The sequence below is a fragment of the Poeciliopsis prolifica genome, unplaced genomic scaffold (genome assembly GCF_027474105.1).
Source record: "Poeciliopsis prolifica strain line A6 unplaced genomic scaffold, Auburn_PproV2 SCAFFOLD007, whole genome shotgun sequence".
Lineage (NCBI taxonomy): Eukaryota > Metazoa > Chordata > Actinopteri > Cyprinodontiformes > Poeciliidae > Poeciliopsis > Poeciliopsis prolifica.
Genome location: NW_026562382.1, coordinates 5559061 through 5583744, shown reverse-complemented (window position 1 = coordinate 5583744; position 24684 = coordinate 5559061). Strand labels below are relative to the sequence as shown.

General features: G+C 39.9%; 1 protein-coding gene and 1 long non-coding RNA gene across 2 annotated transcripts in view; one reads left to right on the top strand and one right to left on the bottom strand.

The window, feature by feature from the left end:
• The first annotated feature begins 2054 nt into the window (after positions 1-2054).
• Positions 2055-24684, top strand: part of senp7 (SUMO specific peptidase 7) — a 36542-nt gene continuing 13912 nt past the window's right edge. Inside the window, exons 1-6 of the mRNA XM_055032129.1 lie at positions 2055-2203; positions 4815-4889; positions 5937-6002; positions 6103-6212; positions 6709-6942; positions 24144-24271. Of these exons, the coding sequence (XP_054888104.1) occupies positions 4836-4889; positions 5937-6002; positions 6103-6212; positions 6709-6942; positions 24144-24271 (592 nt within the window). The 5' untranslated portion in view covers positions 2055-2203; positions 4815-4835. The remainder of the gene's footprint in view (positions 2204-4814; positions 4890-5936; positions 6003-6102; positions 6213-6708; positions 6943-24143; positions 24272-24684) is intronic.
• LOC129361335 (uncharacterized) lies at positions 19760-21534 on the bottom strand. The gene is made up of 3 exons (XR_008606139.1): positions 21489-21534; positions 21137-21226; positions 19760-19949 (listed from the first exon to the last, which is right to left on the bottom strand). It is a non-coding gene; the product is annotated as an uncharacterized LOC129361335 (long non-coding RNA).

Here is a 24684-nt window from a genome sequence, read left to right as displayed (position 1 = left end):
CAGCACAGGCATGGTCGTTGAAAACCGTGCTAGCAAATAACCACCAGGAAGCCAGACAACGACTTCAAAAACAGATATATATGAGAGATGATTAAAAACGCTGTGTCGGTCTTTGAGCTGCAAGATCACACCGTAACCCTGTCGCCTGATCTTGAAATAGGCAAGATAAAAAGCACGGGTAACCACCAAAGCCACTCTGATTTTGAAAACAAAACAAAAAAAGATTGCTGGGTTTGTCACGCCATCAGTCTTCTGTTTTTTTTTTGTCTGCATTACAGAAAAAAAAAGTACTGCAGTATAATTACATAATTGGTCTAAATCAGGGGTGCTCAAGTCCAGTCCTCGAGAGCTACCGTCCTGCAACTTTTAGTTGCAGCCTTACTCCAGTAGACTAGGTTCAGCTATGAACAGGCCTGGTAATGAGTCATTCATTTGATTCAGGTGTGTTGGAGCAGGGATGCATCTGATAGTTGCGGGATGGTAGCTCTCGAGGACTGGACTTGAGCATCCCTGGTCTAAATTAAACATATTTTACTAAGACAACAACAACAAAATCATATTGACCTCGTTTTTATGCATGTATTTGGTGAGTATTTTGAAACTTATTCTTCTCACTTTGATCTTTTTACCAGAACTTCAACACAACTATCATGTAGGTATTTTTTTTTTTTTTGCCAGTTTCCTTTTGTGTGTGCACTGTAATTAGTTTGACTTTATCTTCTATATTTGATGTTGAGAAACTTTAATTTTAGCTGCTTAGATATAATCCCTGTTTACAAAGCATTGAGTAGCATATATCAAAAATAACAACCATGTTAGAGCGGTATACTAAAACCAAAACCTGTGACAAATTTTCTGGATTTGTTTCATGCATTGCTTAGAGTACAATAAAAAGGATTTGAATACTTTTTTAAAGAAAAGAGCTAACATTCATTTTTAAATTATGAATAGTCTTTTGCACGTATGTTAATATGTTCTTTTTTCTTTCGGTGCAATGCTTTTTTTCCAACGTTCTACTTCTCTTGAGGTTACACAGGCCAAAAACATGGATGTAAACAAGGGTATTGCAAATGATACCTTATAACATTTTATAAACACACACACACACATATATATATATATATATATATATATATATATATATATATATATATATATATATATATATATATATATATATATATATATATATATATATATATATATATATATAAAAATTCCCTTCTCACCCACCGCGGGTGGTTCTTATCCTCTGAGCTCGGGTCCTCTACCAGAGGCCTGGGAGCTTGAGGGTCCTGCGCAGTATCTTGGCTGTGCCAAGGACTGCACATTTCTGGACTGAGATGTCTGATGTTGTTCCAGGGATCTGTTGTAGCCACTGCTCCAGTTTGGGGGTTACTGCCCCGAGGGCCCCGATGACCACAGGCACCACTGTGGTCTTCACCTTCCAGGCCCTCTCCAGTTCTTCCCTGAGGCCCTGGTATTTCTCCAGTTTCTCGTGCTCCTTTTTCCTGATGTTGCAATCACTTGGTGTGTGTGTGTGTGTGTGTGTATGTATGTGTAATAATGAACAGCATTGTGAAGAACAAGAATTACAGGATAGGAATAAAGTTCTTGCTAAATTTAAATAATTGTTTTTGTATATAGCTATACAAATATGTATTGCAATTTTCAGATTTTTAGTTGTTGAAATTTTTGATAATCAAATTTTCTTGTTTCTTTCGCTTCAATATTACGCAAAACTGTTCTATGACTTAAAAACCTCATCGTATGAAATACCACTGTATGGCCAGAAGGGGCCAGTAGAGCTTTCTTTGGTCACCAAATATATATGTGTGGTCGTTGACGGCCGATTCAGTTCGACTTTCTGGAGCGACTTAGCGCCACGATAGCTATTTTATTTAAGTTAATTAATTCATCAATTTATTTGTTTCTTTACTATTATTAATATTATTGGTCTGGTGAATAGTTTTGTCTTCTGGACACAAACCTTTTCGGAATATTTTTCTGGATGCACTTCCTCCTTTCGCCGGATGTTGCTACAGGAATCAGAATCGCCTGTTGAGTGCAGAGTCTAGCCCTTTGGAAAGGATGTGTGCCGTCTTTTCAAGGAAGGTGCGACAGAAAAACACTGTTGGAAAAGCTGTTCTCTCATCTCTTCTGGTATAAAGAGAGACTATCAGAGGAGGCCCTGGCCTGCAGGGTAAGTTTAGATATTACTGCAGTTAACAGCGTGGACAACATTTAGCATGAACGCTAAATTACACTAGCAGCAACACGGCTGCTAGTGTTAGCTTCGAAGAAAATACACTTTCTGTAGTTTAGTTGTGTAGAAAATAATCTATGAAGCACATCACATAATGGCTGCGAGCGTGTGCACGACTTAAACACGGACGACCGGCTTTTCAAAAATGTGACACACGTGTTAACTGCAACACAAACATGGGTTCAAATGACAAAAGGAACACCTGGCTAATCTTTCATACCACGAGATGCCAAACAAGCTCGTAATTTCAGATCAACTTTATTGCTTTTGGTGGTTTCCCATATATTCCCGCCCTAGGCTTAACGATGGTTTACATCATGCCCTTCTTTACTAAAGTTGTTTACATCCATGTTTTTGGCCTGTGTAACCTCAAGAGAAGTAGAACGTTGAATGATTTTCTTATTTTTCTAAATCAAGCATAACGATAAAACGAGGCCTACGTAAAATGAAGAACTGGGAAACTTTAACAGGCCTTCTTTTACGTCACTGAGAAGACTTGGTTAAGAGTTAATATATTATAATTTCATGTTGACTCATAGTGTCAGTCTGCAACACCCTTTTTTCAGAATGAGAAAAATTTACAATGAATTTTTACTAAAGAAAAAAAGAAGAACTTCCTCTTTATATTATGCTAAATCATCTTTTTTAGTCTTTGCCATGTTATAATGCCCTTCCCCTGTGAAAGACTTCGCCAATGTGTGATGTTGACTCTTTCATGCATGTTTGAGAAATCCTGGACTTTTGTGTGACACTCAGTAGGGGGTGCCTCACTGCTTGCTCATTCAGTTCACCACTTATTTACCCAAAGCTGAGCTCCATCTGAGATCTTCATTATGCTTCGAGTTGAAGTCAGAAGTAGCAACTTCTGACTTTCCAGTTGGAAAAGTCAACTGGAACACCCTCTGAAGTTGGATTTGTCTCTGTGACGGTGTGAGCAACTCCGACTACTTCACCATCTAGTTCGAAGCCTATATTGTCTTTCATGTTGGGTCCAGCATAGTGCCCCCTCTTTCCTTTGGGCTTCTGTTCACCATATCCATAACTTCAGTATAAATTTTAGTCTTAGTTTTATTAGAGCAAAATCAAGCACTTCCACTCATGGTTTAAATCTTGTGGGATGTATCAGGGCTGTTAAAAGACTTAATATTTCTTAACACAAAAGTCCAGGATTTCTCAAACATGCATGAAAGAGTCCCAACTTTGTTATCTCGAGTGTGACACCAAACCCAGCTCCAACGTCCGACGCTGCACCTCCACTACGCCTCCATTGCTCCTTCCTCACACACCTCCACCAGACTAGTGGAACCAGCAATTAGCAAACACCTGGTGGAACTCCACATCTCCTGAGCTCAACAACTAAACTACAAAGCTCCTAAGAACTTTTAACGGCATGAAGAATCAGTGTTTTGATGACATGAGGAGGGAGTGTTAGAATGGGGAGGAGGTGAATTTCAAGGCATCAGATGAGAGAAGGGTATTATTGTTTAAAAGGAGTAGCATCTTTGACTAATCCAGATGAGAAATAACCAATTGTTTACAGAAGATACACATGACCTTCAGATAAAATTTAGACCTTTTAAACCTTGCAATTGTTTTTTTTTTTTTAAAAACAAACAAACCAACAAACAAAAAGACTGTGGGAAATTATCTTTCGATTTCATGTCTTGTAGTCCTTTGGAAAAAAATAATTGAGCTGGTCAATATCAGGATTGACTGGTCAGATCCTAAAGAAAACTAGAGATCTTTATCCTGAAGCGAAAAAGAACTGAGATCAATACACGTCTACATATTTGTGTTTATCTAGTTTTCATTGTAGATCATAGAAATAAAGTGCCTAGACAGAGAAAACTTGTAGTTGCAAAACTTTCTCACTAGAAATGTATAAATAATATCCAGGATGTTTGTTTAAGGCATTTATTCAAACACACAAAGAAGACATTTTGTCACTTTCTTTAAATCAGAAATTTATCATTATGTTGCCTAATTAAGTGCATTTAACATTAAAATTGCACTGGATTAAGTCACAAGACTTGCATATAAAGAAATGGCACCAGAGTCAAATATAATAATTAAGAAACTAACTCTGAATATCTTTGGTATGGATTAGATTGGTTAATTATTATGAATTTTATTGTAACTGTTCTCAAGTCAGATTACAGCTTGACTATTGTAAGTTTAACTACTACATCTTCATTTATATTCACTCTTTTCTTGCAAATTATTGCATGGTCTTAACCATATCACCTGGAGATTGTTTAATATAAATCGACTTGAACAGAGAAAATATCTGCATAGAACATAAAGTTTCCGTCAATTCTCCACCTCAAACTCTTATTCTCACTTTGATTTTTTTATTATGTCTTCATGTACCTTTTTACTTTGAGGGTGAGTGAGTTATTTAGCTAATCAGATCACTGGCAAAACTACTAAAGTAAACAAAAACAATCAGATTTTGATCATATTGACAATCACTGCATGTCTAATTATACTGTTCTATGTTTGCCAGAGTACAGAGTTATTTATTATGCCCTTTGCATGTGTCTTGCAGTGCCTTATGAAATCCTGAACGATGATGGAGCGAAGAAGAGCCTTAACTATTCCATTTGTTGACAAGGAGAAGCTGGTATTTGTTAAATTAGTTCTTGATTTTCAGTTTATTTAGTTGCATGTTACCTTGTCCGTGTCCCTGAGCCAGAATGTCCTGCTGGCCTGCTATGTGGCTGTGATTATCTTATTGCAGTTCTATGTAAATTACCAATCCTACTCACAGTTTGCATCTTTACAAAGTCAATTGCAAGATTATTTTTGTCAGTGTGCTGTTTGGGGAAAAAAAAGCTTAAAACATTACATTCCTCAAAATAAAACATGGAAGATTTTTGCTTTTAAAGCAAGAACTGTATATCTCCAGTATGACAAAATTAAATAGAATTAGGAGGATTAAGATGTTATTTATATATTTACAGATCAAACGCTACAGCTCTGTATATTCAGAAACAAACAACTCATGAAATAAGAGACTGGATTGTAAGTAAATGAAAATAAGTTTCATTTCAGTCAGAGGAGAATTCTAAAGAAAAAAATCTTTATATTACGTCTAAGTAAAAATACAGAAAACTTTGATTTGACGAGTATTTTTTAATTACTTATATTGTTGTTGTTGTTTTTTTTTTTTCCATTTTACTTCGGAGATTTAAATAAAAAGATTCAAAATATCATCACAAAAATACCTCATAATTTAAAACAGTATGTAGAAAATAATTATTTTGGACTTCACATGGAAGCAGCTAATCCTTCCAGCATGAGACAAAATGAGAAAATGTAGAAAACAGAATTAAAATCAAATTAAGCAGTATTTGTATGTCATCATCATCCTTATCAGGAATGGATGATGATGATGATGATGGTGCATGTGTCCACTGCTGTGTTTTTCATCTAATTTGTCATGTCCGTTGTTTGTATGAGTTGCATATTTGCTCTTTACGTCATCATGTTGCCGCTTGAGGTGAACTGTTTTTTCAATCTCATTTTTTATCTTTATACATGTTTGTGTTTTTTTCTTATGTCTTTTTGATTTTATTATTATTTTTCTTTTTACTAAAACACTTTTTAACTCTGCTTTTGGATGTGACTATTTAAATAAAACTTTAACTAATATCTGTCTGTTTTTCAGATGGAAAACCCCCTGAAAATCTCCGTGGCGTGCCTATCATCAGAGTGCGGGAAGTTAGAAGCACAGGTACAACAATGCTGCGATTTCTCCGACCACTTCAACATATTTTATTATTGATAGTGGTCAGGAATATTTTCCTAATTTTTTTTTCTTCTCCTCTTTACAGGTCCCCTGGACTGCATTTTCTGATTGTAAATTAAATTCTTGTAATTCAAGTCACAAAAAAGGGGTCAAGATGTCCAATCACACCATTTTAAAATGTTCAGACATTCTGAGGTAAACAAGCTACAGAAGTAATATTATGGTTGCTTCTTTTTTTTCAAGGAAAATTGGATATGCCTACACTGAAAGATTTCCTTGTTGTATACTTAACATAGTTAATTTTTAACACAAGTTTGACACAAGCCATGAACAAAAAAGAAAAAAGGTTCTCTGTTCAGATGAGATAGAAGATTTTGGTTTGCATAAGAAAGTTGAAGGACTTTTCTTATTTTAGCAGGGCACTATATTTATTCTAGTAATCGTACTTTACTTAATCAATCGTTGCCTTTTCAACTTGGGTTAGTTGAAGGAAACATTGTTTTTAAACACCATGACTTCAGTGCCATGTTATCATGACAACCCACATGGCTTATCTGCATTTCTCAGTCCCTCCCTGTCCTTTTAGCTGGCACAAATAAGGTTCTATCTGCCGTTGAGTTTGAAAATGTTGACGAGCCACAATGTTGAAGGTGAAAGTTGTAGGAAAACAATTAACTTTTGTGTCCTTTAGGAGGAAGCCACGTCTTATCCTAAGAGACGTCTTAAAGACAGAATTGGGTAAGGATTATATAAAGAGGATAAAAATGAGTAATACCAATAGATGGTGGTCCAGTCCTCGAAAGGATAACGGCTGGCGCAAAGAGGAAGATGTCCCCTTCAGAGAAACAAGGTCCAATCAGTCGGATGACAAAAGGAACAAGAGCAAGAATGTAACGCCTAAACAGAGGACCTCCACCTCTCAAAGGTAGGCTGATGTTTTTAAAATTATCACCTCGAACGTTTCTAACTTCGGTTCGAGGGGAAGAATCACATTCTGTTAAAAGATGGTTGGCTTTATGCGACTCACATATTCATCAATTCATTTTCACACAGCAATCCTGTAACCATTTTTTAATAATGGACTTCCTCTTTGTCCTTGTGAAAATAATAAATCATACACAGGAACTTAATATTTTAGACTTTTGGAATTTAAATATTTTGATTGAATTATAGACAAATAATCATTAAAAATATTCTGTATAGTTTCATATGAGTCTTTATTTATTGTTAAATATTTAATATTACACCCCGTATATTATTGATTTTGGTTTTGATTCCTGTTTGGACCACTTGACTAAATGATACCCGATCAAACCAGATATAACTAAGCAATCCTGTCCTGCTTGATGCCATTTATTTAAGGTAAAAAAAAAAAATTCTTCATAAAATTGATACATAATCGGTGTGAAATGCCCCATGGCTGACATCTGCTTTTTGAAACAACTCAAATTGTTTCGTTTCTTCAGCAGGATCATGATGTTTCATAGGGAAAGGAAAGTTTGTATTTGTTCCCTGGGTAAATATTTTTGTTTTAAGATCATTCCATATTTGGTCTACACCGACACACTGGATTGTACATTTCCTGTTATATATTTACAGTTCAATATGCACGTTATGTACATTTTGACAAAGTTGTGCTACTTACTTGCACATTATCAAAAAGTTTCTGCTATTCTTGTTATTGTTAGTTCTGTTTTCATATGCACTTAAAAGTGTATATATATATATATATATATATATATATATATATATATATTATATATATATATATATATATATATATATATATATATATATATAATGGTAATGGCGAACCAACCAGACATTGTCGTAGTGGATAAACAACAGAGGAAAGCCGTTGTGGTAGATGTAGCAATACCAAGTGATTGCAACATCAGGAAAAAGGAGCACGAGAAACTGGAGAAATACCAGGGCCTCAGGGAAGAACTGGAGAGGGCCTGGAAGGTGAAGACCACAGAGGTGCCTGTGGTCATTGGGGGTTACTGCCCTCAGGGCAGTAACCCCCAAACTGGAGCAATGGCTACAACAGATCCCAGGAACAACATCAGGATTTCTTCTGCAAATTGAAATGTAATGTTTAATTTAATAGATCTAATTTGAAGTGACAAAGAAAGTAAATCACTGTATATTCTCCAAAAATATATAAAAATTGTACAGTTATACACTGTGTGACAATATTTACGCACCTTCAGTGCAAAAACACCACATGAGGTGATGTCTGGTTTTTTAGTGGTTCTTTACTGTCTCACATTTCCAGCGTGAGACACTGCACCCATTTTTTCTCATAAATGCTCTGTAAATATAAACATATTAGTAAGAACAACTTTATTTTATTGTCACGCTTCAGTTTATATTACATTTTCAACCATACCTCCTGATTTGTAAGCATTTTTGTATCTCTTGTTTAGATTCCCCCAGGGGACTTAAGAACATAGACTTCTTTTCTTTTGGGTAGATTACCTATAAAGTGTGCATTCCATAGTTTTCATGTGGTCTTTTGTCTATGACATAAGAATGATATATATTGTCAAAGTGTAAAAAATAATTATTACCACTAGAGTCCAGTGGTGGTTTTCATTGTCGACTCCGACAATAATATCATACTTCATTGGCTCCATCTGTGAATAATAAAGATATTAAAATATATGTCCTATCAAGACCAAAACATGTTTAGTGTCACACACAGACACATTGCACTAGTACTTTATTGTTCCATAGGTGACACATAAAAATCTGTGAAAACATGTAACCATTAACACATTTTCTTTTCATTGATTCAAAAATACTCATTACACATGTAAGAGTGAAAAAAAAACATAGTGGAATGTATAAGATTTACCTTTCTTAGTTTGGGACTTTTCCCCTGCCACATTGATGTCACCATAAAGGAATCGATGAAGGCAGCCTCTCCAGTGTTCTGGCTGTTGTATTCCTTCACTAGTACTGCCAGAAATGCATTAATAGACTGCAAATATATCATAATAAAAAAGATTATTTAAATACCGTATCAGTTGTGAAATTTCAAACAAATATAGCCATTGTACTTACCTGACTCTCCAGTTCCATATTAGGGCCAATTTTATTTATATCAAAGTAGAAGAACTTGTAGCCATTCACTTTGGACAAAAGTACAAAGACTTTTAAACCAGTGAAAGCATCATGCACATCTGATTTTGAGGATGTCGTGAGCCGTCGTGGAAAATAAAATACAAGTTAAAGATTAGTTTCATCATCATGACACCTAACACCATTTAATTTGACAAAGCACTTAATATGCTATCCAACATTATGCAAATCGTTTTAGTGGAGTAAGACGAGGCTTTCCTTCGAATGACATATTTTTTTTTTGCTTTGTCGAGTGTGGTGGATATTCGCCTTTAATTTTATAGTTAAAGAGTGTTTCATGTTCCACACTGTCCATGTTGACTTAAAAAATACTTGGCTTAACATTAAGCAAAACGTGATAACCTATTTGAGGAAAACCCAGAGCACCTGCACATTTACATAATAGATTGAAGGAAGATCACGTGATTTTGACTTTCCATAAAACACCTTATCTGTTTATATTGTAAGGTAGATTGTCTTCTAGAATATTTGTAAATTGGTAGAGAAACATTTAAACAGAAAAAAATAATAATAAATAACATCAAAACAACACTCATATTTATTTGAACTATTTTGGATGTTAAAAAATTAAATAATAACTTTTTATTTTTATGTAGAAACGTAATGACCAACTGTATCAAAATTCTATGGATTTATTGATTTATTACCTTGTTATATGGGGGAACGGATTATTTCAGATGGCTAAAATGTATGGTTCCTCCTCATAAGTCTTGCAAATAGTGATGAAATGTTTTCAAACTTGCTGTTTGAAAACAGCCAGTTTGCTGTTGATGATTACTGTTGGTAAATGAATTTGTTTCCATGTTTTGGAGGGGGAACGGATAATTTCAGGCAGGTAAAACAGCTAAATTATATGGTTCCCCCCTCATAATTTTGCCGAATAAGAAGGAAATGACACCAAATCCACATGAATGATTGTTGTTGATAAGAGGAATAAGCAGAGAAAAAAATCTTGCTGGTAAGTGAAGTTGTTCCCTTTTTATGGAGAGGGAACGGATTATTTTAGCCAGCAAAAATATATGGTTCCCCCCTCATAACTTTGGCAAACTAGGAGCAAATGCTACCAAAATCACAGTATTTATTGTTGATGATGAGAGGAATAAGCACAGTTAAGTATTTGCAGGTAAAATAATTGGTTCCTATTTTATGTAGGGGGAACAGATTATTTCAGGTTGCTGAATCATCCATTATTTTCTCTCCTTACCCCGTAATCTTGGAGAATAAAGAGCAACTGTTTCCAAATTCTCAACAACCTTTACATACACACTACGTGTTGGGAAAACTGGTGACTGACTTATTTCTGCCAGGCTTACGTGAGAAAAGTTGGAAAAAGAGCGATTCTCTTGGTGTTTAAAATGACAAAAAACAACGTCAGAAAACCTCGTTTATTTATTTACTTTACAATTTTTTAAACAACAGCTGCCAATTAAACTAGATGTTACAACAATGACATGGTTATATAAGTTGTTTTTACCGAGAAATCGACGTGAAAATGATCAGATCGCCTCTTTCGCCTCTCTGGCTGAAATGCGCGCTCCCGACGCAGGGGGAACAGATTTTCACAGGGGGAACCGAATTTCGCACAAGACCGGCAACCAGAAGCGGGACACACGTGCGCACGAACACGTGAAACAAAGGACACGGCTAATTACTGACAAGGAACAGACTAATTACTGACGCACAGCCTGTTCCGAAGCCGCTATCTCACCTGCATTCATCACAAAAAAAAAAAAAAAAAAAAAAACCTGCATTCATCACGAAGATGCATAGCTTTGACCAAGCGCCACATATGTGTTTTTGAAGTAGTGTATAATACAAAAATCGTGGTAGCTGCTTGTATTTTCTCTTAAGAAAAGTTATATAAGCGCAACCGAGTAGCATACTGAGTTTGGCTAGGCTCATTTGCGTTGACTAACACCTGCCCTCGACAATTAGCAAGCTGTTGTTCCCTTTCAGTCGATTCACTCGGTACAACACATAGAGTATGGGATATCACGCTCCCACGTGACCCAACTGAAGACACCTTTAATCACGCCTTTAGGCAAATGACGTGTGATGCGGGGTGGCAGGCCCCGCCCGCATATAAATACACCACATCACCGTCATTATTCAGTTCTTACGCTCTTCACCTCGCTGAGAACACCCAATTTTCAACCTGTGCTTTCTAGCTGCTGCTAGGTAGCATCTTTTTTTTTTCCAGAACTAGCTTAACTGCTCCTGTTTGGTGTTAGATACCGCTGCCTGCTGGTTAGCGTGTCTGCCCGCTGAGCGCTAGTTTTTTGTTTTTCGTGGTTCGGGATGAGCACGAAGCAAAAGCAGAAGTCTTCCGTTCGCCCCTGTCCCCAGGAGTGCGGCTTCACGCTTCATGAAAAAGACCAGCACGAAGCATGCCCAGTCTGCCTCGGGATTGTCCACGCCAGAAGGGCGTTGTCGGAGCCGGACGCTTGTGCTTTTTGTTGCCAGCTTCGGCGCTCCACGCTTGAACGGCGGGTCAAATTTGTGCAGAAAGTACTGGGGGAGGCTACCGCTTCACAACAAGACCCCATGCTCTCCGAGTCTAGGAACCCGGTTTCGTCCGAGTCTGACGAGGATGAAGGGGCCAAAGCTTCCACTTCCAACTGGTCGGTCCCCGCTCCAAGCTGGGCAGACCATATGGAGTACGTGGACGGGTTCGCCGAAACGGCTCAGGATGATGGTGATGTGCTAGACCTCGGCCTGGAAAGTCACAGCCTGTCTGAAGACGATGACGATGATTTTTCCGCCGGTCTGCTCCCTTCTGCTGCGGCCGCTTCTCCGGGGGGTCAGGACGACACGTCGTTCCTTTCCCTTTTCCGGCGTGCAGCTGCTAAGCTAGACGTTGAGTGGCCCACCCCTCCTCCTGCTCAGAAGGTGTCCCGGTTCACAGGATTCTACCTTCCGACGGAGCCGGCTGCGGTTAAAAACCGCCTGCCCATGTTCCCGGATTTTGTTTCAGAGCTGACGTCATCCTGGAACAAACCGTTGTCCACCCGGGTTACGGTGCCTGGCTATGGGCAGTACGTGGACCTGGAGGGTGCCGACAAAGCCGGTCTGGTTAATTTACCACCGATGGAGGCGTCCTTGGCAGCTTACCTGGCGCCATCATTCAACCATGGGGTGGGCGGCTCTGCCACCCTGCCCTCAAAGCAATGCAGGTTTTCCGCATCCCAGTTGGAGAAAACCTATCGCGCTCAAGCAACCGCTGCTCGCTCCTTGAGCTCGGCCACCATGCTTGAAACTTATCAAGCTATGTGCTTGTCGGAGCTCGGAGCTCAGATGCCTCCTGATAGCCATCTGACCCCCCTCTTGAATGAGATCAGAATCACTGCGGATTATATTCTTCGCACATCCCGCTGTGCGGCGCTCTCACTGGGGCGGGGGATGGCTTCCACAGTGGTCGCTCAGAGACACCTATGGCTGACGCTTTCTGACGTTCCCGATAGGGACAGAACCATATACTTGGACGAGCCGGTGTCAACAGATGGGCTTTTTGGACAATCCCTTGGTGCAATCCAAGCGAAGTTTGAGCTAAAGAAAAAGCAAACTGAAGCTCTTCGTTGCATCATTCCCAGACGTGACGTCAGGCCCAGGCCCAACATGAACGCACGCATGCCGGTGACAACACCTGCACCGCCTAAGAGAGCAGCACCACCCGCAGCTCTCAACTCTACAATTTCACAGCCGTCGAAAAAGCATACTCCCCGCCAGTCGGCTTGGAGCAAAGGGCCTCCTCCAGGTTTTCAACGAGATCTGACGTCTCGAAAGAAAAAGCCTCAGTCATCCTAACGACACGAGACGGCGTGACGGCAGAGGGGCATCAGAAGCAGGGAGACCTGATTGCCGCTGCTCACCCGTTTGTGCGCAAACGGCATCTTGCTTGTTCTGTTCAGGGTTCCAGCCCCAAGAGGCGCTGCGTTTTCCTCACACAGTCTCCCAAGCACAACACCCCAACGCACACTCTGTTTGCACTTTCAGCCCCAAGTTTAAGTGGGCTAAATGTTTCTCAGGAACTGAGAGAGAATGTACGAAATGTTTGTGTGACTGTTCCACATGTTTCAATAAAGAGTGCATTTCCTTTGCCAAAAATTCAAACTCAAAACACTGTGTGCCGCAATGTGCGCAACAGTCAAACGGAGCTGCTCCTCTCCGTTCCAGCAGAGGGCAGCACCTCCTTGCTGACAGAGCGTCAGGTCAGCTGCCTCGCTGCACACTTGCCTCTCTGGCGCGCATGCGCACCTTCCCCATGGATGGAAAGGACCGTTGCTACGGGTTACCGATTGCAGTTTCGGAAAAGACCGCCCCGGTTCCAATCAGTTGTAAACACAACTGTGGGGACCGAAGCAGCGAAAGTTCTAAGAGACGAAATAAACACGTTGTTGGCAAAAGGAGCAGTGCGTGTGGTTCCCACTTCGGAAGCAGACAGAGGTTGGTACAGCCGCTATTTTGTTGTTCCGAAGAAGGGAGGTGGGCTACGACCCATCCTGGATTTAAGGGTGTTGAACAAGTACCTTCGCAAGTACAAATTCAAAATGTTGACGCTGAGACAACTTTTGAACGCTGTCGGCCCAGGCGATTGGTTTGCTACAATCGATCTGACGGATGCTTATTTTCACGTAGCAATACACCCGGAACACAGGCGTTTTCTGAGGTTTGCTTTCGAGGGAGTAGCGTACGAGTACCTGGTTCTACCCTTCGGTCTGTCGCTCGCCCCTCGCACATTTACGAAAATTGTGGAGACAGCGCTCGCCCCTCTCAGAGAAAAGGGGATTCGCATTCTAGCTTATCTGGACGACTGGGCTTTAATAGCCAGTTCCAGAGAGCGGGCGGCAGAGCAGCTGCCGCAGGTGCTATCCCACATTCAAGCCCTGGGTTTCTCTGTAAACTTTCAGAAAAGTTCACTGAACCCGAGTCAACAGTTCTCATTTCTGGGCCTGGAAATATGCTCCCTGTCAGCTCGAGCTCGTCTCTCAGAGCACCGTGTGACCGCGTTTCATCGGTGCCTCGGTCAGTTTCAGTTGGGGTGCAAACTGCGCTTCCAGACTGTCTTACAGCTGATGGGAATGATGGCCTCCATGATCGCAGTGGTTCCACTCGGACTGTTGAAAATGCGTCCGATGCAGCGCTGGACACGCTCTCACCGGCTGAGCACATCGCGGCACCTGCACAGAAAGCTGACGATAACTGCCTCTTGCATGTCAGCACTTCGCCCGTGGAGGGAGCCCAATCTGCTGTACCGTGGGTCTCCAATCGGCAGGGTGTCCTTTCGCAAAGTGTTGTCCACAGATGCCTCTCTACGAGGGTGGGGAGCAATATGCGATGGCGTAGCGGTGAGGGGAGTCTGGACATTAACCCAATCCAAGCTCCACATAAACTACCTGGAGTTGCAAGCGGTCCTGCTGGCTCTGAGGCATTTTTGCAGGGTTCTGTTGAACCAGCATGTTCTGATAAGGACAGACAATACCACTGTGGTGTCCTACATAAACAGACAAGGGGGCACTCATTCACTTCCCTTGCTGAAATTGTCTCACAAACTGCTGCAGTGGTGCAGCGTTCATTTTCTGTCTATCAAAGCCACTCATGTTCCTGGGCACCTGAATTTGGGAGCGGATCTGCTGTCCAGGGGAGGCCCACTGGTGAGGGAGTGGAGACTACATCCATCCGTGGTTGCGCAGATTTGGCAACGGTTCGGCGAAGCTTCAGTGGATCTCTTTGCCACCAAAGCCAACACCCACTGTCCCCTATTCTTTTCCATAACGGATCACAGCGCTCCATTGGGAGTGGATGCCCTCGCTCACCCATGGCCCAATGTGCTTCTGTACGCTTTTCCCCCAGTGGGAATGATTCTGCCAGTGCTGGAGAGAGTACGCAGATGGGGCCTGTCTTTGATTCTGGTGGCCCCTCGCTGGCCGACAAGGTCATGGTATGCGGAAATAATCAGCTTGCTGGTAGTGGAACCTTGGAAACTCCCTGTCCGCCGAGACCTCCTCTCCCAGGCAGGGGGGGAAGTATTTCATCCGCACCCAGAATTGTGGATGCTGCATGCCTACCTGCTGAGAGGTCCAGTTTGTTAGCCAGAGGCCTTCCTTTGGATGTGGTTGCAACCATTCAGAGTTCCAGAGCAGCTTCCACTAGGGGTTTGTATGCCCATAAATGGCATGTTTTTGAACAGTGGTGTCACGGCAGAAACATTTCCCCCTTCCAGTGCTCCATTGTGGATGTCTTGATATTCCTACAGGGGCTAGTGGATAAAGGTCTGTCTTTCTCCACAATTAAGGTTTACTTGGCTTCCATCTCTGTGTGCCATGTTGGCCTTGATGGAGGGACACCAGGTGCTCATCCTCTGGCTGTGCGTTTCTTAAAAGGGGTCCGTAGACTGAGACCAGGGATAAGATCTAGTGTTCCTTCCTGGGATCTCACTGTGGTCTTGGATGCTCTTTGTAGCACTCCCTTTGAGCCCCTTGAGTCGGTTGATTTGAAATTTCTGTCATACAAGACAGCTCTGCTTCTTGCTTTGGCGAGTGCGAAACGGGTTGGGGACCTGCATGCACTTTCGGTGCACCCCTCTTGTGTTCAGTTTTCAGCTGATGGTTTAAAGGTCACCTTAAGGCCAAATGCTGCATATCTCCCTAAGGTGATCCCTTCAGATTACAGCATGATGACCATTGAGCTTTGCAGTTTTTATCCCCCTCCTTTTGCTTCTGATGAGCAAGGAAGGCTGCATTTTCTGTGCCCAGTACGTGCACTCAGTCTTTACATCAATCGCACTCAGGATATCCGACTGTGCGATCAGCTGTTTGTGTGTTTTGCAAATCCAGCCAGAGGCAAAGCTCTCTCCAGGCAGAGACTTTCTCATTGGGTCGTGGAGGCTATTTCTCTGGCTTACAACAGTAAGGGCCTCCCTTTACCACGTGGTGTGAGGGCACACTCGACCAGAGGTGTGGCGGCGTCATGGGCCCTTTTCAGAGGGGTCCCGGTGAGTGACATCTGCGCGGCAGCCAGCTGGTCTTCACCGCACACTTTTGTTCGGTTTTATCGTCTGGATGTGACAGCCCCTACTGTGGCTCATTCTGTTCTTTCCGCTGGGTTGGAGGTTTCAAACTAACTCAGTGCATTTATATTAGGTTTGATGGCTGCTCTGCGGGGCGTGTATATATGTCCCATACTCTATGTGTTGTACCGAGTGAATCGACTGAAAGGGAACGTAATGTTATGCATATAACTACTGTTCCCTGAAGGAGAGGAACGAGGTACAACACCTTTCTGCCCCGCATTTCAGCTTGGCTCGGTGAAGAGCTGCCATCGAACTGAATAATGACGGTGATGTGGTGTATTTATATGCGGGCGGGGCCTGCCACCCCGCATCACACGTCATTTGCCTAAAGGCGTGATTAAAGGTGTCTTCAGTTGGGTCACGTGGGAGCGTGATATCCCATACTCTATGTGTTGTACCTCGTTCCTCTCCTTCAGGGAACAGTAGTTATATGCATAACATTACGTTTTATGTCTTGTGTTTAAACATGTAACAGAGACACAAACTTTTATCTCAACATATTTGAAAAATGGATGGCATTATCAAAAAACAAAACGCAGCTTATCTCACTTCTATAACTCCAGCTCGCTTCGCATTTCGAAAAAATGTCCCGCCGAACTTGAACGCCTTTGGGACGGAGGACTTGGAAAAAATGGTATTCATCCGCGACTTTGCTTTCGACGTCCTTGATCTGGTCATGTGGCGCTCCTCTTCTTCACTTAATACGCAATTCTAACTGGGATTGAGGACTTTACGAAGTCTGACTAAATCTTACATCATATTTAGTCCTTTATCAGACAAAGAGAGAATTTCCGGCACTATTTGTATATCGCATTAATATTGCGATATTAAGATCCGGTTACCATTTTAAAACTGATTGTCAAGTTTTGTTCACACATTTGAATTTTATGTTTTACTGAACTGACTCACATCCTCGAGTTGAAATGCCAATAACTCATGAAATTAAGTTGAAATTACAAAACTCATTATGTAAATTGGAAGTTACTTATAGAAAAAAGTTACATTAACTAATCGAGAGAATAACTTTTAACAGTGTACAGCAACAACTCTAAGTCTAATCAGAAATCAAACACAGCAGATCTTAGGAAACAAAGAATTTCTATTATTAATAGAAGGGAGCAGAATCTGTTTTAAAAAGCTGAATAATGTGGGCGCCGCTCCGGTGGGTCTGGACACGCCGTGTGCGCGGTATCGCCTCCTGTGCGCTGCAGCAGTCCTGCCGCGGCTCCTGCCGTTTGACGTAGAAGGAGTTGCTTGGTAATGTGACACTTTATGATAAAACGTATCCAATAAAACATCCTAGAACTATTGAAACATTGCGAAAATAAAAACTGATTAATTCCACATTACTTTTTGCCAACTTGAAGACCTATTCAAAAGAAAATGAATGTATAGACTAAAAAAAAAAAAAAATCCCTTCTCACCCACCGCGGGTGGTTCTTATCCTCTGAGCTCGGGTCCTCTACCAGAGGCCAGGGTATATTATATATATAGGTATAAATAAGTATTGTCTTCAAGTAACTCAATTACACAGTAATATATTATGTTTCATGTCAACAGCTATAGTGCCCCAACAACTGGGGTAAGAACGTTTTCTGAAGACAAACCCTGCACATGCCATGCAATGTTGCAGTTTCTCACATTCTGTTGTGTGTAGGTTGGAAGGTCTGTAAAATAGTATAGTCGTATCTTTGGCAGATGATGAATTGCTGCATATTTGTTGGCTCCGTGTTGATGATACAAATATTCCACCTCACAACATCCCAAATGTTCTTTAAAGGATTGAGATTTACTGACTTGGAGTGTTACGGGCACAAAGGCCATCAAAGAAGAATGAGTGGATACAACACCAGTAACCATTTGAAGCACTTTAGAGGCCTTTATTTTTAAAACACGAGTCAAGAGTATGTGGGCACCATCCCAGACATGTAGACAGAAGCCCAGGCATGTTGGCATATACCTGGGAACCACTGAACTGACATGTGCACGCCTCCTTCTGGCCCTCTATCATGTGCAGTTCTCCTTCAAACATGGATCCATTGGCCCCTTCAGGTGTAGGCAACTGCTCCAAGGTGTGGACCTCCTTCAAGTGTGGGTGAGCAGCTCCTCTCCATGCCTGTGTGTCTATCTCAAATCTCCACTTGTCTCACACTGCTCACTTGTTGGCCATGTGGAACAGAAGCCCTTGGGCCAAATAGACCAAAGTCCCCATGTGACTTTAGGACCCTCACATTCTGGTACCTTAATGGAAGCACAGTTAGCAGTCACAGGAGGGCATTGGAGTACAGTGAATTCATTGTCATTTTTATCAGTGAAGAAGATTACTGACATTTTATAGGGAGAAACTTCCGTCAAAACCGTACTTGGGATAACTGTCTGTGTCCTAGAAATACCTGATTCCTTTGGTAGCCCTTCATTGAAAACCTTGAATCGCTCTTAGTCTGATCCCTCCCCAATGGCAGCCTGCCCTGGGAAGCCTCACTATTGGCTGAACCCCAAGACAAAATCTCCATCTGGGTCATGGGGATACTCAAACCCCTCCACCACGTTAAGGTGGCGATTCTGCGGAGGGGTCACCAGCAGATCGCGATGGATGTTTAATCCAAGGGATCCCCCATCCTGAGCAAGCACAAGGCAACAGTGGAGAGGAAAACTCCCTTTAAAAGGAAGAAACCTCCAGCAGAACCAGGCTCAGGATGAGCAGCCATCTGCCGAGGCTGGCTGGCTTCAAGAGGGCAAAAATAAAAAACACACAAACACAAAACTGTCAACAAACCTTCTGAAAGAAAGACAAATTCAATTACAATATTAGTTTACAATACATATGTTACAAAAGGGAGATCTGGGAAAGTCTATACAATAGATATTAACAGAAAATAGTCTGAACCTGTAGCAGTAAACTACCTCTCACTGGAATCAGTCCCGAAAGAATAACATGAAACAAAAAGTTAAACTTCAATATCTGTGAAAGAACTTAAAGAATTGTGTTAGTGCATCATTATCTACAAAATCATGTTGCTGTATTCCCATATCCTGGACAGACAATCTTTCATTTTGATAAAGAGCTTAAGTTTGTGTTTGAATATGTTAATGTTATCAGAAAGTTTATGTCGTTATGTTGTCAACCATGCAGCACATATTCACAGCTGAGGAGATTTTGGGCAGACCAATTAACCGAACAGTCAAGTTTTTATTGTGGGAGGAAGCCGGAGCACCCAGAGAGAACCCACAAATCCTACTTTTATTATTTCTGAGGGAGGAAGCCGGAGCACCCGGAGAAAACCCACAAATCCCACTTTTATTATTTCTGTGGGAGGAAACCGGAGCACCCAGAGAGAACCCACAAATCCTACTTTTATTATTTCTGAGGGAGGAAGCCGGAGCACCCAGAGAGAACCCACAAATCCCACTTTTATTACGTCTGAACCTCTTTCTGAAAGGTAACAGTGCTACTAACTGTGCCATTGTGCTACTTATGGTTGACTGTGAGGACTTTTTGTGAGGAATTAAAATTAATTGTGTAAACATATACAAAAGAGATATATCAAAGGGTAAAAAAATAGTTTTCTCCATATCTCATCCATCTCTCTTTGTTCTCCTCGTCATTTTGCAATTTCTCCATGCACTCTAAAGTTATAGAGGCAGGTGTAGTCCGGATGACCCCAGTTGCTGTTCACCTTTAGAGTCACATGACGGAAGGAACCAACTTTATCGGCCTGTAAGGCAAGAGAGATACAAATTAGGGAGGTTAGATTGATAATCCATACTTGCAAATAGATGATAGAAACAAAGGAGGTCTGTCTGATGGAAGCCTAGTTCAACTTTCCTTGCTGTAAATACATTTTGCATAGTTTATCTCAAGATATCAAGGTAATTATACTGATATCTTGCTAACCAGAAAACAAAATGTTTTGTAGTAACACTGGGATTTTGTTGTTTGTTATACAGAGACAAAAAATTGTTTTGTGAAAAGTGTTGTGACTTTTTTACACTTTTATTTATTTGTTAAGTACAATTTGCATTTTAAGTGACTTCCTTACAATTGTATGTTGAGCATAATTTACGTGATGATCATTATTAATTTAAATTAACATGACTGTAAATAATTACAAAACCTACAGTGAAATATATTTAAGTGCGAGGCATAATTTATTTGAATAGAGGAAGTCTTTTATTTTGAAGAATGCTAAACCGAATGTGGTTCTGTATTTCGTCACTGTCTTGCTTCTGTTGATTTTGGTTGCTAGGTAACAAACAGCTGTGATCAGCTGTCACTGTTTTCTCCTCAATAAAAACTGAACAGAAATGTTCAGTAAAAGAAATCCGAGTCTCCGTGTTGATTGAAGAATCTCCCACATCTAAATAATAATAGGTTGACTTTTTGTATTTTGTTACCGTGATGTAATAAAAGTCTCAACGAGATTTATGCCAAGACAACAATATTTTCCTTCTTAATAGATGGCCAAATAAATCTACAGTTTTTTCCATTTGTTCAAGTTAAACACTTTGTATCTCTGTGTTTTGGAATAGTTATGGTTCAATAACAAAGCTTAATGTGGCTGCATTACATTTAGGCACTATTTATAGACAACTTAACTAATTGATTATTTTTTCAATGCTTTTTATCAGTTACCACTACTCTGAAAGTGCAAGATTAACATACATTTTTATGGTTTAAGTAGAGTTTTTCATTGAAGCCTTTTGAATGAAACAATAATACGGTACTTTATTCAAAGTATGTTTTTAAATTGAATGCTAGTAATACCCAGTGAAGAACCTTATGATTGTATGTTAGAATATATGATCATCATTTCAATATATCAATATTTATAACAGGGTAGGTCAGTCTGGTCTTCTGAGAGAACTGTATTTGGTTAATAAAACATTAATTTGATATATTTACAGGAAGTTTGAAGGTCTGTATTTGGTCTCCATCTTCATCGTATTGGAAAGTTCCCAAATGAGTTTCCTCATCTTCTAAATTCTTTGCTCCCTGAGACAAAATTAGATAAAAATCCAGTTCATTATCTTGTTCTTTCAAGATATGTGAAAGTTAGTTGGTGTATCAGAAAACATATCACATCCTGAGATAAACAGAAAATTCATTAGTGCAGACAGAAAGTTTGCATGGTTTAGAATGAGATCAAGCAATGTCATATGGAATCAATGCTATCACATTTTGAATGTATACTTAATATATACTATACATGGCTATATCTATATTACACTTTTGACACTCATTTTATTTGACTTACATATACAGAAAATTCTTTGGGAGCACTAGAGACAGAGGACGTTGGGGACACAACTTTAGCAATGTGACCCAGGGACACATGTCTGATGGTGGCTGGGTGTGAAAGTGAGACGCCCAAACGTCCCTGGAAACCTGGAAAGGCCCAGCATTTTCCAGGTTCCAGACGATTTTTTCCCTGAAAACAGAGAACAAAATTTAAGTGGGGTACCAAGACTAAGAGAAAAATAAATCATAAAGCCTAATAATATATCAATAAGAAACACCACTTTTATTTTTTTAATGATCTGATCATCATTCAAACCTTAATAACAATGACTGGGCCAATAGGAGGTCTCTTGAAAAATTTCCCAAACGTTCCAACTTCTTTATTGATGTCATAAGCCTCTGAGGTCATCTTGTGTAAAATATTTGCTCCTGTACACAAAACACAAAAACAGAAATAATGTGAGTTAGAAAATTTTAATACTGAAAATTTGAAATCTAGTTGATGATCTTATTTGTAATGGCTCGCCTTGAGACTCCAGAGCAAAGTTGGGCCATAGGTCTGCTTGTGGCAGAAGGTAGTCAACCTTCTGCTCCAACAACTCCAGGTTGGAGAGATGTCTTTGATCCTTGCGTCCAAAGATCGTAACCTGTGCACAACATAAAAATTAACAGCTTGTTCTCATGTTTGATCATGATAATTAAATCGGTGTTAAGATTAGGAAGAGAAAGCCTACCATGTCTGTTAGAGTTGTGAGAGACAACTCTGAAGATCGTGAGTGGAATGAAATAATACAGCAAATACATCCTGATGAACATGAGCAGAAGACAACAGTGAGAAAAAATTTAAAAATACAGACTTTCTGTAACACTTCCAAATTGACTATTTGTAGGAGAGTATTCACCAAAAGTGACGAAGATGAGAAAGACAAAGACTGATATATCAAAACCACTCTGCAACAGAGTCATCATCATATGTCTTTCTCTGTCAATCACATTGTCACCAGAATAATGTGACCTCTCTCTAAATGTGACTGCAGGGTGGTTTGCAGGACGACCTGTTATGCGCCTCCTTATGGCCCTAGATGAAAAATATACAAGCGAGTTAAAATGTACACTGATCAGCAGATGACTGCATAAAACATATGACTTAATGAAAATTGCTGATTTAATCTACCTGATTGGCGTCTCCCTGTATGAAATAACAGGTTGTCCATCCATATCATAGTATCCGCTGTTTCTCAAACGTTCACTTCTTCTTAGCATGACTGTAAAAAACCAAAGACATGCAAAAGTGGTACATTTTGGCACAAAGCATGTCCAAAATGTACCAACACAACTCTGCACACTTCCTTCAAAATACTAGCACAAAATGTCATTTTTTTCTGTGCTTCACTAATTTCTAAATAAATACTTACTCGAAAAACTGAAGCTCAGTTCAATTTCTTGAATTTTTTGAAGTAATCTATCCGACGTCTAACTCTTCAAATGGATGAATTCCTGTAGGAACTCGGCTCTTATTGACAAAAGTTCCAAAAGCGCCTGATGACAAGTCAGCTTATGTGACATCAGAATGCTCCACAGAACCTGCCCACAATTCATTTCTGCCTCTTTTAAATTCATTTAAAGCATTTAAAAAATTAAGGTACGAAAAAAAAAATTCTGCTGTTAAATTAGTCAATCAAATCTCTGTTCTAAACAAAATCAAGAAATGTTTACTTCCCTACTGACATTTACATGCAGTTATTGCACAGTTTTTTAGACATGTTTGATAAAAACATTTCCGTTATTACTGCAGAGCGCTTTCTCTACACTAAGCATGAGTAGAATGGAGTTTTCCACAACACACTTGTTTCAGTGGAGTTTATTTCACCATTTGGTACAAAATGTATGGAAACAACAACAAAAAATAAAATAATAAGGATTGGAGTTTTGAGATTCTAAAAAAATGTCATTTTTTGCTGCACAAAATGGACAAAAACAGTGGGAATTAATCATTATTCCCTAAACTGTTTTTTTTTTTTTTTTATTTACCGTATTTTTCGGACTATAATTCGCTCCGGAGTACAAGTCGCACCAGCCATAAAATGCATAATAAAGCAAGAAAAGACACATATTAGTCACACCGGAGTATAAGTCACATTTTTGGGGGAAATTTATTTGATAAAGTCCAACACCAAGAACAGACGTGTCATCTTGAAATGCAATAAAAATAGAATAGAGGCTGAATAACAACAAACTGAGAACATGCCTGGTATGTTAACATATTGAGAGTTATTCAGATAACTATAGCATAAATAACATGCTAACAAGTTTACCAAACCATCATTGTCACTCCAAATCACTAAATCTTCATCTTCTGTGTCGCTTGTAAACAACTCCGCTAACTCCAGAGGTAGCTTTGACCACACACATTATCAACACTGGCTCATAGCGCCCTTTTGCAGTTCAGTGTGAAAATAACATGTGATATGCTATAATAATGTGTTAATAATTTCACACACAAGTTGTTCCTGAGTATAATTCGCACCCGTGGCCAAACTATGAAAAAAACTGCAACTTATCGTCCGGAAAGTTGTGATTGGAAAGTTTGTGGTAACTTTTAAATTGAGTTTGGTTGTAATATGGTGGACAAAATGTGCTGAGGATAATTTTGGGTGTTTTATCTTTATAGACCAACAACTAGAAACAGAAAACCACAGAACACTGAAGAAGAAACCAATGAAGAAAGCCAAGATATCAAAGAAGTGATAATCGGCAAAGTCAATGAAGAGAAAGACGAGACGTTTGCGGAGGTTGTAGGTGGGTCTACATTATCTGTGTTATGTTAACAGTGTATAGATTTAAAATTTCCATTATGAAGTGCAGCCCTTAAAAGTCCCAACCCTTCCTTGTTGAAATAAATAAATACAAAGTTGTGGTTTGAGTTGGCTTCATGTGGGTAGGATGCAAATGTTTTTGCAAATATTACATGTTTGTTGGTGCAGCTTTCCCTTAATGGCACTGAGCAGCACAATGAAAACATGTTTTCAGATAAAATTATTGAAAGGGAAGCGAAAGGGAAGACCTCGTTTAAAAACCCAGGTGCAAGAACATCAATTATCTGGACCTGGTTTGGGTTTAAACTAGGACTGTCAGGGTTAATGCATGCAATTAATCTGATAAGTTTAACATGCTAATATCATATAATGGAGATTAATCGCATGGATTTTTTT